General features: G+C 56.7%; 1 protein-coding gene and 2 long non-coding RNA genes across 3 annotated transcripts; 2 read left to right on the forward strand and 1 right to left on the reverse strand.

Moving 5' to 3' along the window:
• Positions 1–319: 319 nt before the first annotated feature.
• Positions 320–4,742, reverse strand: LOC131591262 (uncharacterized). Its single transcript, XR_009280300.1, has 3 exons — positions 4,679–4,742; positions 1,261–1,351; positions 320–1,095 (listed from the first exon to the last, which is right to left on the reverse strand). It is a non-coding gene; the product is annotated as an uncharacterized LOC131591262 (long non-coding RNA).
• LOC131591257 (uncharacterized) lies at positions 4,607–7,601 on the forward strand. Its single transcript, XR_009280299.1, has 3 exons — positions 4,607–5,362; positions 5,598–5,702; positions 5,908–7,601. It is a non-coding gene; the product is annotated as an uncharacterized LOC131591257 (long non-coding RNA).
• Positions 7,602–8,647: 1,046 nt separating this feature from the next.
• On the forward strand, positions 8,648–11,939 carry SIX1 (SIX homeobox 1). The gene is made up of 2 exons (XM_058861746.1): positions 8,648–9,599; positions 10,602–11,939. The coding sequence occupies exons 1-2, from the start codon at positions 9,040–9,042 to the stop codon at positions 10,888–10,890; spliced, it is 849 nt and encodes a 282-aa protein (XP_058717729.1). The 5' UTR covers positions 8,648–9,039; the 3' UTR covers positions 10,891–11,939.
• Positions 11,940–13,226: the final 1,287 nt, after the last annotated feature.

A 13,226-nucleotide genomic window follows, 5' to 3' on the forward strand; every position in this document is an offset into this window, starting at 1 on the left:
GTATCTTTATCTCAGGTGAGCAGAGCAGCCTCTGATGACTTGCACATCAAAAGGTTCAGTGAAGTCATTTCTCATGGCAAGACCTTTCTTGCGAATGATGTAGGAGCCCAAAAGATCCCTTTGTGACCTGAGGTGACAGGCTGGGCTTGGGGGACCAGCAGATGGGGCAAGGGGGGAAAATGGGGAAGGAGGGGGAAATTCAGTTTTTTCCTTATTAACCCGTCAGATTCATCTGCTGATAAGAAAGACTGTGTACATTCCATTTTTGGACTCAGATGTTAAGTTCCTCTCTTTTTCGATGGAATAAATACATTTTTGACTTCTTCAGCAGGCAGCTCAAAAGGGAGGCTGTGCTGTCAAACTTCAGTGAGGCAAAGGAAGGAATAAGGAATGAGGCTGTGCAGCTGGAATATGTAAATGGCAGGATGGAGAGCAGCACTTTTCCAGCCACTCTGGATATCTATTACCTCCACTTTTGGACTGACAATGCACCAAATGTTTCATTGCCTGGGGCCTTACAAAGCTGACCAGCTTTTATAGCCGAAAGCACTAATGTAGAAAGGCAATTGGGAATTAATTATTTAATGTGGTTCTCATTGGTAGAAAGCTTCCACCCCTCCTGCATCTCAGCTACCATTATACATATGTTGCTTTTCTTCAGACTACAGTGATTAGACAGCAGAGGAAAACGATGGCTAAGTCCTGTTCCCACTTGCAATGAACTCCATTTAAATCAGCAGATTTGCATTCAGTAACCAAGGGCACAGTTTAGACCCATGCAAGGAAAACATCGTTTATGATAAAAACCATAAATAGATTGCAGCATGTCCATTTCTGAAAATAAGCCTTCTCATACCTCTGCTCCCAAATTCCCTCTTTGAAAGCCAGAATATTCCTACTTAAAAATTAAAATCCATGCAAGTAGTCCCATTCGTAGGAAATCAGATTGAGTCCCCTTTAATTTGGCTGTTTGGATGCCTCACTGGAGCAGACAGAAAGGTGTATCCTGAATCCACTGCATGTTGGTTCAGCTCCAGCTTCTCCTTGATTCTCAAGATAAGCATCTATTTCATTTAGAGCCTTTTTAGTTATGACCTGTGAAGAAGCAAATGTCCTTTTGAAGATCTCCCTGCAACAGCTGCATGCCAGAGACTCCTGGCCAAGTTACTTGAAGAGCTTAAGGATCAGGCCCCACGTATTTAAAAAAATAAAATGCAAAATAAGATTCTGCAGAGGGGACGAGAAGGGGCATGAACTTACCTGTCAGTTGTGATATGTGGGAAACTGGTAACTTCTTTCTTGCAGTCACCACTTCCAGAATCAGTCCAGATGAAGCTCCAACAGGATCCTGCTGAAATTCAATGCAGTGAATTACACCAGGAATTAATTTATCTCAATGTGTCATATTTTTCCAAATATTAATTATATTTGGTTTGCTTTTTTTTTTTTCCTCTTGGCCCTTCAGATGAAAGATATATGGCTGTACAGATGTGCTTTTCTAAGATCCAGTGGCATGAAACCTGAAATGCCCCAGCAAGATTCAGGAGCGAGTTTTAATCACCATGGAAGCACGACACTTTTGAAGGTCTATGAAATTATACACCCAGGTCTGAGAAGAGTAAACTTATCCGTCTGGGCAGATCTGCTGATAAACAGAGACAACTCATTTTCTCCTGGAAAGCTACGTTATATGTTGTTTGAAAAAATAATCTGTTGTTACAGACAGGTTTGTGCTGGGAAGAGAAAGGAGAAAAAAAACAGCTCTGGGAGAGGCTTTCTGTAAGGGAAAAGGAAAGGTAGTGGGAAAATATTCCCTGCAAAATTCAGGAGATGGAAGAGAAGACGGGCTGAGCATCTCTCAGGGCCAGACAGAGCAAGGCTGGCGACGACAGAGGCATATGGAGACCCACCCAGGGCGCAGACAGACCGGAGGACCCCCAGACCTCGGCTTACGCAAGGTGACCTTTCCCCTCTCTAAAATTTCAAAGCTGGCGTTGCCGGCGCTGAACAGACTGTGTGCCATATGTAACATGACCTCAGCTCCGCTCTGCCAAGCCACTGATGGCATCACTAATGAGAGGTGAAAGGTCCCCTCCTCGCAGCCAGCTTGGAAACCCAGCGGGAAGGTGGGTGCGGGATGGGCCCCCCCAGCACTGGATTGCTGAAGGCAGAACCCCACTGCCCCACAACCCCATATCCCCATGGGGTGCCACTGACCCGCCACAGCGACACACACCCACCCGAGAAGGTGATGGTGCTTCTTCCCTCGGTCCCGCTGAAACTGGCACTGTCCCGCAGCATTGGCAATATTTGTTTGGTACCCGAATGCAAATCACACAGGCAAACAGAGCCTGGGATGAAAATCCTGTCCCAAATCCAGCTGCCACCAGGGAAGCACCTTGCTCCCAGCGTGGATCATGCGTTGGCCAGGTGGGGAGAAGGATTTGTGCTGGGGGATGGCACAGAGGGAGGAGAATCCTCAAAGTGCCTGCTTCGATCCGGGGAGGACCCAAAATGTAATTTATATTTTTTTCCAAGCATTTTGCACAAAAATCATGACAATAATGTATTGTAGAAAAAAAAAATAATAAAAAAATCAGCTATCACACTTGCTGCCTTTTTTGTTGTTGTTCCTTTTTTAAATAAGTGAGTTTGGGTTTTTTTTGCAGTTTTCCCAGTGTCCCTGTCCTAGCCATCACCTAAGGCAGGGACAGACGGGACCCACCCGCATGACACCCCTGAACTCTGCCCCAGACATGTGGGGACGGTCATGTGAGGGTGGGTGGGTGTCACAGATGCGGGTGTGGGGTGCGGAACCCGGGTGGGTACGAGCTCACAGGGCTGCGGGAGCGTTCCCACGGCTCAGTGTGAGCACACGGGGGGGTTCCGCTCCCAGGTGAGGGGCGTGTGCCCACGGGAGTGCGGGCAGGGTGTTTGTGCCGCTCGGGGAGCTCCACGGGACTGTGAGCTCGGGGGAGGGTCGCACACACGGGTGGTGGTGCCCACGGGAGGATTTTGGGGTGTGGGCACACGGGTGGGGGGATGCGCACGTCGGTGGGAGCGCACACGCGGCGTGTGTGAGGTGACACACGGGGGGTGGGTGACACACGGGGGGTGGGTGACACACGGGGGGTGGGTGACACACGGGGGGTGGGTGACACACGGGGGGTGGGTGTCACAGCGAGGCTGCGGGGGCAGCTGCGGTGTCCCGCACCCCCAGGTCAGCCCCTGCAGGATCGGCCGGGCTGGAGCCGCCTCCCCGAGCGCACGGCGCGGAGAAGGCTCCCGTGGTTTGTTTCGGTTCTGCGAGTGACTCGTTGCTGGCACATGTGGCACCGCTGAGGTGCAGGGGGGACCCAGAACACATTTCCCCACCCGAGACCGTGCTGCTGCCTCCCCACGCAGGGCCAGACCCCGCGGGGACGGGGCCGGATTTAACCCTCGCTGCTCTTCTGCCGGGGATTCATTTTCACATCGCATCCGGCGCTGAGAGATTCAATTATTCGTTTCAAATATTATTCTGCCCCTCGCCTTCGGCACACCCTCATCTCACAGGGGCTCAGACGAAGCTGCCCACGCGTGTTGGGATATATCCCGCTGCCGGACGAGGAGGGGCAACTGGGGCGTGTTTTTCTCCCACGGAGGAGCCGCATCCCGAGGGAACATCCTGCCGGCTGCGGGGAGGCAGCGCCCGAACTCACGGCAGCCCCGCGCCTGCTTTAGCCGCAGCCTAATTCCTTCTGCAGTATCTTGTTTTGTAAAAAATCTTTAAAAAACAAGAAAGAGGCAGAAGTTGCAGCTAATTTGCCTGGTGTTACGGCAAACGCTGTTAAGCTGGGAAAAGAACAATGTCGCGAAAAAGCGAATCGCGGCGCGAATACCGCGCATCCCTGCGCGCCCGCGGGGGGATCCCACCACCCCTTCCCCCCCTGGCTTGGGGGTCCCACCTCCCTTGGTGGGGCTGCAGACCCGCCAGGCGGCACCGAGAGGCTTTGGGGAGGTGCGAGCAGCTGGGGATGGAGGGTGGGGGTCTCCCCTTTGAATGGGGGGGACTGGAAGTGATGGGGGAAGCTGCGCACCCCGGGTACCCGAGGGCCGTGTCACCGACACGAACTCGCGGGGGGAGAGGCAGCGCAGCCCGTGGAGGCTGGAAGGCGAGCCGTGGAAGGAGAGCCGGCAGGCTTCCGTGCAGAAAAGGAGTTAAACCCCGCCGTTGTCCTTTGATTTAGGAAATGGCTCATCCAATTCAGTTCCAGATTATTCAGGGGCAGGCTGCCTCGCTCGCTCCCTCTCTCCCCACACCAGCCCAAACATCTTGAAGTAATCAGCAGCTGAGAACGGAGACGTCCCCCTGGCATCTCAGGTTAAAGAAGGAGGTCCAGGAAAATGTGGTAGAGCCATTACAAGAAACCTGAGATGCATTCATCAGAGACTCCAATTGCCATCGCATTAGGATTGATTAGAGACCAGCAGTACCGTAATGACCCGGAAAGCAGGGCATACGGGGATTATTAATATCAGACTTCTCAAAAGGAAAAAAAAAAAAAAAAAAAGAAAGGGAAAAAAAAGAAAAAAAAAAAAGAGGGAGTTAAAAACGGAAGAAAAGAGGGAAGAATTAGGAGGGAAAATTTAAAAAACAAAAGCGCATCGCTGGGCTGCTGCTCGGAGGGAGACTTACCTGAGAGGCAGGCACGGGCGAGCCGCACGGACGAGAATTTATCTGACTTCTGGGGAAAAGAAAGCAAACAAACATGGAAAAAAAATCACCTCTGGACCCCCTGAAATCGCCTGCTCCCGTGCACAGCTCCTGCAGAGATTCTCAGCACTGCGGCCACGGAGCCAGGGGGCCACGGTTCGGGGGTCCCAGCCGGGGGCTCCCCCACCCGGGCCAGAAGACGCCGGTCCCTGGGCTGGCGACAGCAAGGACAAGTTAAAGAGCCACCAAAGAGGAGCAAGGAGACCTCGGTGGCTCGTCTCCTTCTCAGTTCCCTGCGCCAAAACAAATCAGCCCCTCCTGGTCTCGGTTTAAATGTAGCTCACTGGATAATTAACTCCATCTTTCCAGCCCTGCTTTAACTGTTTATTTAGTGTCACCCCGTATTACCATCACTAGCACTTTCCTCTGAACAGGAGGAGCTGGAGGGTTTCACCTCCCAAAAGGAAATTCTTCGTAGCTTAAAAGAATCGGCATCCAGGAGGTACATTAGCGAAGAAGAGAGGGGGGGACGCGATCTGGGGGTCCCATGGCAAAAGCAGGAGGAAATAAGGGTGGAGGTGGGGGGACAGGGACAGAAAGACGTATCGGCCCTCGGAGAGAAAAAAACAACGCGTGATCACCTCTAATCCTTTGAAAAATGTCCCGGTAAGTGCGCGAAGAAAGAGCCCTTTGTGCCCTGGGGATCGGCCACATCGGGAAGGCCTTACCCTCATCCTCATCCTGCCCCAGCATCCCGGCCCGGCCCGGCCCTCCTGCGGCAGCCCCGGCCCGGCCTGACCCCGCTGGGTGCGGGGGGACCCCCTCGCCGGGCACCCCCGGGGCGCGGGGCCCGGCCGGGGACACGGCCCCCGCCCCGCGGACACCGGCTTTGTTTTTACAGGTGTCGGGAGGGCAATTTACTAACAAGTAATTAAAGGTCGCACCGGTTTGCAGGCGAGCCGGGCCAGAGGCTCCCGCAAGAGAAGAGCGGTGCATCTGGAGAGGGGTTTGTTCTTCCTCATTAAAAAATAGAATAATAAAGGAGGGAGCGGGGGGGGGAGAGAAAGAAAATACAAATCCTTTATTGTTGGGGAATAAGCCGGGAAGCTGGCTGTCTCCCTGCGCCTCGCATTCGGCAGGGAAGGCGGCGCGGATCCGGTATCACGTTGCAGATCCTCACTCGAGATAACGAAATGCGATCTATTTTTCAGAACAGCAAGTGGATGGGAAAGAAGCCTCTACAACACAAACCTCATTGACTTAATGGGTCGGTTTTGGATTTCGCCTTCGAAATGTTCGGCGAGCGGCAGCGTTGTGTTTCTGCCCCGCCGGCTCCCAGCCTCCAGCCCCGGTTCTCATGCCGACGAGAAGCGGCTCCCAAAACCCCGCTTCTGGTTTTATTTTGTTGCGCTATTTGTTTCCTCCAGACCCTCACACTTAAGGAAAAAAAGATTAAATTTTACTTTTGATTGGGGGAGAGCTTTATTTCTAAGCTCGGGAGGAGATGGGGGATGTATTTGGTTTACTTTTTTTTTTCTGCTTTGTTTTGATTTTCTGGCGAAATCGAGGAAAAACCCGCAGCGCGTTGCGTGGGCTCCATCTTCATCCCCGCCCTACGTTGTACAAATACATCAAATAAATAAGGGAATAAATGAATTTCCCGCACAAACAGAACCGATGGGTGTCCAGGCAATGTCGGGGGCGAGCAGCGGAGGCCCCCTCGTTCGGTCGCCACCTCTCCGTGGGTGCGGAGGGGCCAGGCCCCGGCGGCGGGGGCAGCCCCGGGGAGCTCCGGCCGGACGGGGAGAGGGGTGATGCTGCCGGGTGATGCTGCCGGGTGATGCTGCCGGGGTGATGCTGCCGGGGTGATGCTGCCCGGGTGATGCTGCCGGGCTGCTCCTGCTCCTGCGGCAAAGGAAGGACCGAGAGGGGCCGGCGGCAGCTCCGCGCTGTTGTGGCTTTCGGTGGTTTTTCGCTTGTTCGCATCTGCCTTGTTTATGTTTTTATTTTTTGAGAGGCTCGAAACTATCTTGTTGTTGTTGTTGTTGTTGCTTTTGTGATTTTTCAAGGACTAAATGTGATGGGGTGTTCTGGAAATACATTTGCCTCTTTCCCTGGTTCAAAATGAAAGGTTCCCAATTTTTAGGAAAGCCAACCCAGGAGATTTAACGAACATTGATGCTCAGCGGTCCTTGCCTGCAGCAGCTCCCAGGTAGACCCCGGCGGGTCTGTCCCCTCGTTTTGTGAATTTTGATGAGACGGAAGAATAAAGACCCTCTGAAGAATCGCGAGGAAGCCTCCGCTCAGCCCTCGCCCGTGTCTGTCAGCTCTTCAGCCGGCCGCATCGGGATCATTTTCTTATTCCCAGCAAGATCGGTGTTTGTTTTCGTCGGCCTTTTACAGGAGGAAAAAAAAAGAAAAAAAGAACAAAAAAACCCCCCAAAACAAGGAGAACTGCGAGGGCAAGAGAAGCCCGTTCTCGTTACAATGCTCAGGGGCTTCCCCAGTCCCGCTTTGCGTTTCTCTCCTCCTCATCCAGAAGTTACAAACCCTCAGGTCCGTGCTCTTCCCGAGCTGAGCCCCTCACTAGAAAGAAGAAAATAAAATTTAAAATTAATAACGATAGAAACGAGGGATGGGGGAAGCCACCCCCAGGCTGGGCAGGGCGCTGCTCCTCCAGGACGCGGCCGCGGGCGAGCCCATGCCTTATAATTCTGCGCACTTGCTCCAGACTTTAGGGTATTAGTTGATTTTAGAGCCGGGTTTAAGGCTTCGTTCCGGTCCCCACACAGCTGCCTTGTCAATAAGGATCTGTTCCAAGTAGACATTCCTTCTGGGAGGACATTGCAGCTCTTTAAGACTTCATCTGCAACATCATAAGTACTAAAATAAAATGGCAAGGGAAAATTACCAGACACATGGTCATGGGATATGGAAGCGCCCTGACTCCAGCGGACATAGTACAGTCGCTGTACAGACTGGGTGGCAGGGGCTTTATTTAAACAGCTCCGAGACGCGAAGTACGTGGGAAAAACAACAATCCGGATTTAGGAAAATATCGGCCTTTCCCACGTCGTGGCGCGGGCAGATGCTGCGGGCAGCGCCGCCGGCCCCGGCTCCGAGCCCCGCGGCTCCGCGGCCGGGAGCGAGCTCCTCTTCACTCGGAGCAGTGAACTCAAATAAATCCGACTTGCTAGGTCAAATAAATCCGACTGTCTTAGTGAGGACAAACAGGTTTTAAAGAGCCCCGCGATGGCTCTTAGCACCCGCGGAACGAACTCATTCCTGAATCCAAAGCGTTCTGGAGTGTGCTTAAAATACGGGTTTCGACTTATCTAATCAAAGATAAATACAGCCATAAAGACACCCCCAGCCCCCCGCACCCTGCCCTTATCTCACCGCATTGTCCTCACCTCCCTGCTGACAATAGATTATCTTTGCTTAGGGAGCCTAATTGTTTTCTAATTTTTTTAAATAATTGCTCTTGAGCGGGGGTGTGCAAATGGGGATTAGGCTAATTAAAGCGCCGCCGGGGGGGTGCAGCGCTGCTGCCCGAGGTCTGCACGGAGCTGCCCCGACCCTCCGGGCCCCCCCCGGGGGAACTGGGAAGAACGAGGGGCAGGAAGGGGCGCACGGGCCCCGCGCGTTATTCAGCTCTTCACTAAACCATTATTTATTCATCCCCAGCTCTAAGGTAATTAAATACGGGCGGCCTTGGCAGGGGACGGCGAGCGGGGGGCAGGAGTTTTGGGGAGGAAAAAAGATGGAAGAAAGAGAGACAAGAGCCCGCCGGCAGCGGCTTCCCCGGAGATGCGCCCGGGGGCGCTGGCGGCGGGGCTCCCCCCGCAGCCGCCGGGGCCGCACCCGCGCAGAGGCGGCGGCGGGACGCGCAGCCGCGGCCGGGGCCGTGTCCGGGGCCGTGTCCCCGCCGCCAGGCCCCGCCCGCCCGTGCCGAGGCTCTGCCCGCCGGGCCGGGCTGGGCTGGGCTGGGCTGGCCGGGCTGGGCCGGGCCGGGCCGGGGGTGCCCAATCAGCGCTGCGCGGGGGCTCGGGCGCTTTAAGCGCGGCGGCGGCGGAGCGGGGACAAAGTCCCCCCCGGCGCCGCGACGAGCATCCCCGCTCCCCCGACACACCGCCCTCGGCTGCCGCAGCGCCTCCCCGCTCTGGGGCCGGCACCGGGACCGGCACCGGGATCCGGATCGGCGCTGGGCCCGGGCCCGGAGGGCGCCTACCCCGCGCCCCTCCGCCGCCGCGCTCCCGCGGGGTGCCCGTCTCCTCCTCCTCCTCCTCATCGTCCTCCTCCTCCTTCTCCTCGTCCTCCTGCGGCCGCCGCCGCGCTCGGCCATGTCGATGCTGCCGTCGTTTGGCTTCACGCAGGAGCAGGTCGCCTGCGTCTGCGAGGTGCTGCAGCAAGGGGGGAACCTGGAGAGGCTGGGCCGGTTCCTCTGGTCGCTGCCGGCCTGCGACCACCTGCACAAGAACGAGAGCGTCCTCAAGGCCAAGGCGGTGGTGGCCTTCCACCGCGGCAACTTCCGCGAGCTCTACAAGATCCTGGAGAGCCACCAGTTCTCTCCTCACAACCACCCCAAGCTGCAGCAGCTCTGGCTGAAGGCGCACTACGTGGAAGCCGAGAAGCTGCGGGGCAGACCCTTGGGCGCCGTCGGCAAATACCGCGTCCGCCGAAAATTCCCTTTGCCCCGCACCATCTGGGACGGCGAGGAAACCAGCTACTGCTTCAAGGAGAAATCCCGGGGCGTGCTGCGGGAATGGTACGCCCACAACCCCTACCCGTCCCCCCGGGAGAAGCGGGAGCTGGCGGAAGCCACCGGTCTCACCACCACCCAGGTCAGCAACTGGTTCAAGAACAGGAGGCAACGGGACCGAGCGGCGGAGGCGAAGGAAAGGTACGTGCCACCCCTCCGTTCCCTGCTTTTCTCCCTACTCCACCGTGCGGGACGCGTTTGGGAAGCCCGGGAGCTGCTCCGGGAGCTCGGCCAGTACCCCGAGCCGGACGGGATAGGAGCGATGAAAGCACACGGTTCCCTTCAAATCCTTTCTTTTTTTTTTTTTTTTTTTTTTATTTTTTCCGCAAACCCCGTTGCCTTTTCCCCTTCCGTGGAAACCCAAGTGAGTTTTTCCACCCGAGATCCACTCGACCTCACCTGCCCTGGGGGAACGAGGAACCCCCACCGTGCTCTTCCAGGCCGCTCCGCCGCCTTTGTTTGCTGCCTGCCTTCCCGGGTAAACCGGGAGCGATGCGGACCCGCAGCCTCCGGGAAGCGCTCGGGATGCCGGGTGGTGTGCTGCCGAGGGTCGGGTAGGGTAGCTCCGAGGCTCAGAGGAGAGAGATGCAGCTCCGGGTTGGATGGAGAGGTCGGGGGAAGCAGAAGGAGACCGGGATGAGGGCGCGCTGGCCGGGCCGGGCCGCCGCCCCGTACCGGGGCCACCCCGGCAGGCGACGCGATGGCCTCGGTGCGAGGGGACAGCTCGGCCCGAAGAGGCGGAGAGCCACGGAGGGCATCTCCTTCGGCCACCGAGCCACCGAGCTTCCTGGAGAAAACCCCGCACGCAGCTCGTCCCCGGGCCGCACTTTCATTTTTAATTAAAAAGAAAGAAAAACCGCCCCTCAAAAAAAAATCTCTTCATCCAATTTTCCCTCCTCACCTAAATTACCGGGTTGTTCAGTGCATTTATTTGTAGGAGGGGCAAAAGAAATAGGGACGATCGGTTTTGAAATTATTAGGATTATTTTTCCCCCCTTGAGAAGCATCTGCTCCCACGCTGGAACTAAACGCGAAGGATTTATGGTGGGCATTAGCACAATGCCCATCCCTGCCGCCTCATGCCAGCCCTAACATCCCCGTTGTGGGATTATATTTTTGTTTTTTTTCCTCGCCTTTCCGCAGAGAGAACACGGAAAACAACAACGCGGCCACCAACAAACCGAACCAACTCTCGCCTCTGGATGGGAGCAAACCCCTCATGTCCAGCTCCGAGGAAGAGTTTTCTCCTCCCCAAAGCCCGGATCAGAACTCGGTCCTGCTCTTGCAGGGGAACCTCAGCCACGCCAGGAGCTCCGGCTATTCCCTGAGCGGCTTAGCAGCATCCCAGACCCCTCACAGCCTCCAAGGCCACCAGCTCCAGGACTCGCTGCTGGGACCCCTCACGTCCAGCCTGGTGGATCTGGGATCCTAAAGGCCCTCGGCGGGCCGCCGGAGGATCGGGAGAGGAGGTTCTGCTCGGGGACAGAGGCTCTGGGTTGTACATAGAGGACAGCACCCGGTTTTACAGCTCACCCGCTGATTCTTAACGGGACTCTCGGCTCTTTTCACACAACCCCACATCGGCTCTTGCTCCAGTTCCCCCTCAGCGTCTCCCACTATCACCACGATTTTTTAACTTTTGTTTTTCCACGTAGCCAAACGCAGAGAGCGGCAATAACCCTCATCACCCCTTCGAGTTCAGACGAGTTGGTCCCAACGGGAATTACAAAAAAAAAAAAAAAAAAAAGGGGAGGGGGGAGGTGGGGAGAAAAGGGAAGAAAAAAGAAAATAAAAATCCCAAGCCCTGCTGGATCCGATTCCACCCAAACAAATCCCAGCGCTGTGGGCGCGGTGGGGCAGGGTCGGCCGGCGCATCCCTGCTGCTGCCTGGCCCGGTCCCCGAGGAGCTGGGACGGGGACAGAGGGAGAGAACCGCTGTACTGAGCCCTGTGTCGGAGTGGAAGGAGGGAGGGGAAGTTACGTTTACATTTTTCATATTTAGCCTTACCAAAAAGATTTCGATGTAGTTTAAATTTAAAAAAAAAAAAAAAAAAAAGAAAAAAAAAGAAAAAAAAAGGGAAAAATAAGGTGAAAAAAAATATCAAAAGCTGCAGTATTAGAGTTTTACCAAGTGCCTGTGTCTGACCGCGGCCGTGCGAGACAGATACTGAGTGGGCTCCCGTGGACCCGCGTTCCCCACCTTTCTCCTCTTCGGTGGTGAAATGCATCGATGTGGCTAAAAATTAGGATAATAATAGTCATAATAAAAGTCGACGGCCATTTCCTCCTAAACTTCCCCGCCAGTTCCCCGTTGCCTTCTCCCGTCTGTGCCCGCTCGCCGCTTCCCTCCTCCGGCTTGCAGAGAGCCCGCGGATGACGCTGCCTGTCTCGAGTATTTGTTACCAAAAATCGCATGTGCTTTCGGGTTTATTTTCTATTGTACCTAAACAGTCTAAATTAAACAACGCTGATGGCAGAACACCCAGGCTGCGCTTTTCTTTGCCGGGGCGAGCCCGTGCCCCTCTGCCCACCCTCACCCCCTCCCCACGGGCTGTTTCGGAGGTTCGGGGCTGCGGGGACGCCGGCGGCTTCGGGAGGGAGCAAGGACGGGGACAGAGGCCCCGTTTAGGCTGCGGTCGCCCCGAGGGAGCCGCCGGGCACCCGGCCGGGAGGGAGCGCTTGGCCCTGCCGCCCGCCCCGTCGGGGCCTCGCTGGTGCCGGTGCTCCCTGTTAGCGTTTTGCATCATTAAGTGCGTGTTTATTTAAATCGCTGCCGTGTTTGTGCTCGGGGTCTTGGGCCATGGAGAAATGTCACCCTCTGCAGGAGGGTCTTGCCCGGCCGGAGCCCTGAGCGTCCGTCCCGCCCGGTCCCCAGCGGGCCCCCGGCCCAGCTCCAGAGCCCGCCGCGGAACCCCCACCCGCGGCCGGACGGGGCAGCGGATCCGCACCCACACCTCTCCCCCTGGGCTGCGGGGGAGCCAGGCCCGGGGCCGGGATACGGGAATAGTTTCCCTCCTCCCTCCGGACGGGCCCCGGCCGCCCCCTCGGGGGAGCCGGCCCAGGTCCCGCCGGGCTTCCTGCGCCCACGACCCTTCGGGGGGGCAGGGCCGGGGCCAGGGGGAGCTCCTGCCCTGCCGGGACACGGCGGGGGGAGCAGGGGAGGAGGGCGCAAATCCCGCGCATGGACGCGCAAAACGCGCGGGGGGCGCGCAGCTGCTCCCGCTCCTCTGCGGCCGCGGAAGGAGCCGGGACGAGACCCCACCTTGTGGGGGGAGCATGGAGCCCCCTCCCCTCTCCTGGTGTGCAGCGACCCCGAGCTCGGCTGCCCGGCTGGGGAAGGGGACAGGAGCGTGTCCTGCTGCGGGACCCGCCGGGACCTCAGGGGACAGGACAGGACAGTCCGTGCCCCCCGGGCCGCGGTCCCCTCTTGTCCCTTTCCGTGGACCTTCATCCCCCTTCCCGGGGCTCCCATCCCGTTCCTCCGCGATCCCTCACAAAGCAGAGCAGCCGCTCCTGTGCCCACGGGCAGAAAAGGGGATCCCCCGGGGAAATGAAGGATGTTTTTGGGGTCAGCAGTGCGGGCTCTACCCTTCGAGGATGGATAAGCTCCAGCTCCGTTTTTTTTCCCCAAACCATGGGCTCGGTGAAGAGGAAGGATAAATATTGCCCGGGGCTCCAGCCCTGCACGGCGGGAAAACCAAGCAAGGACTCGCAAACCAGGAGTTGTTTTCAAAGCAAACAGCTCAGAGGCGCTTCCTCCTTGCAGGC

The sequence above is a fragment of the Poecile atricapillus genome, chromosome 1, assembly GCF_030490865.1.
Source record: "Poecile atricapillus isolate bPoeAtr1 chromosome 1, bPoeAtr1.hap1, whole genome shotgun sequence".
NCBI classification, from domain to species: domain Eukaryota; kingdom Metazoa; phylum Chordata; class Aves; order Passeriformes; family Paridae; genus Poecile; species Poecile atricapillus.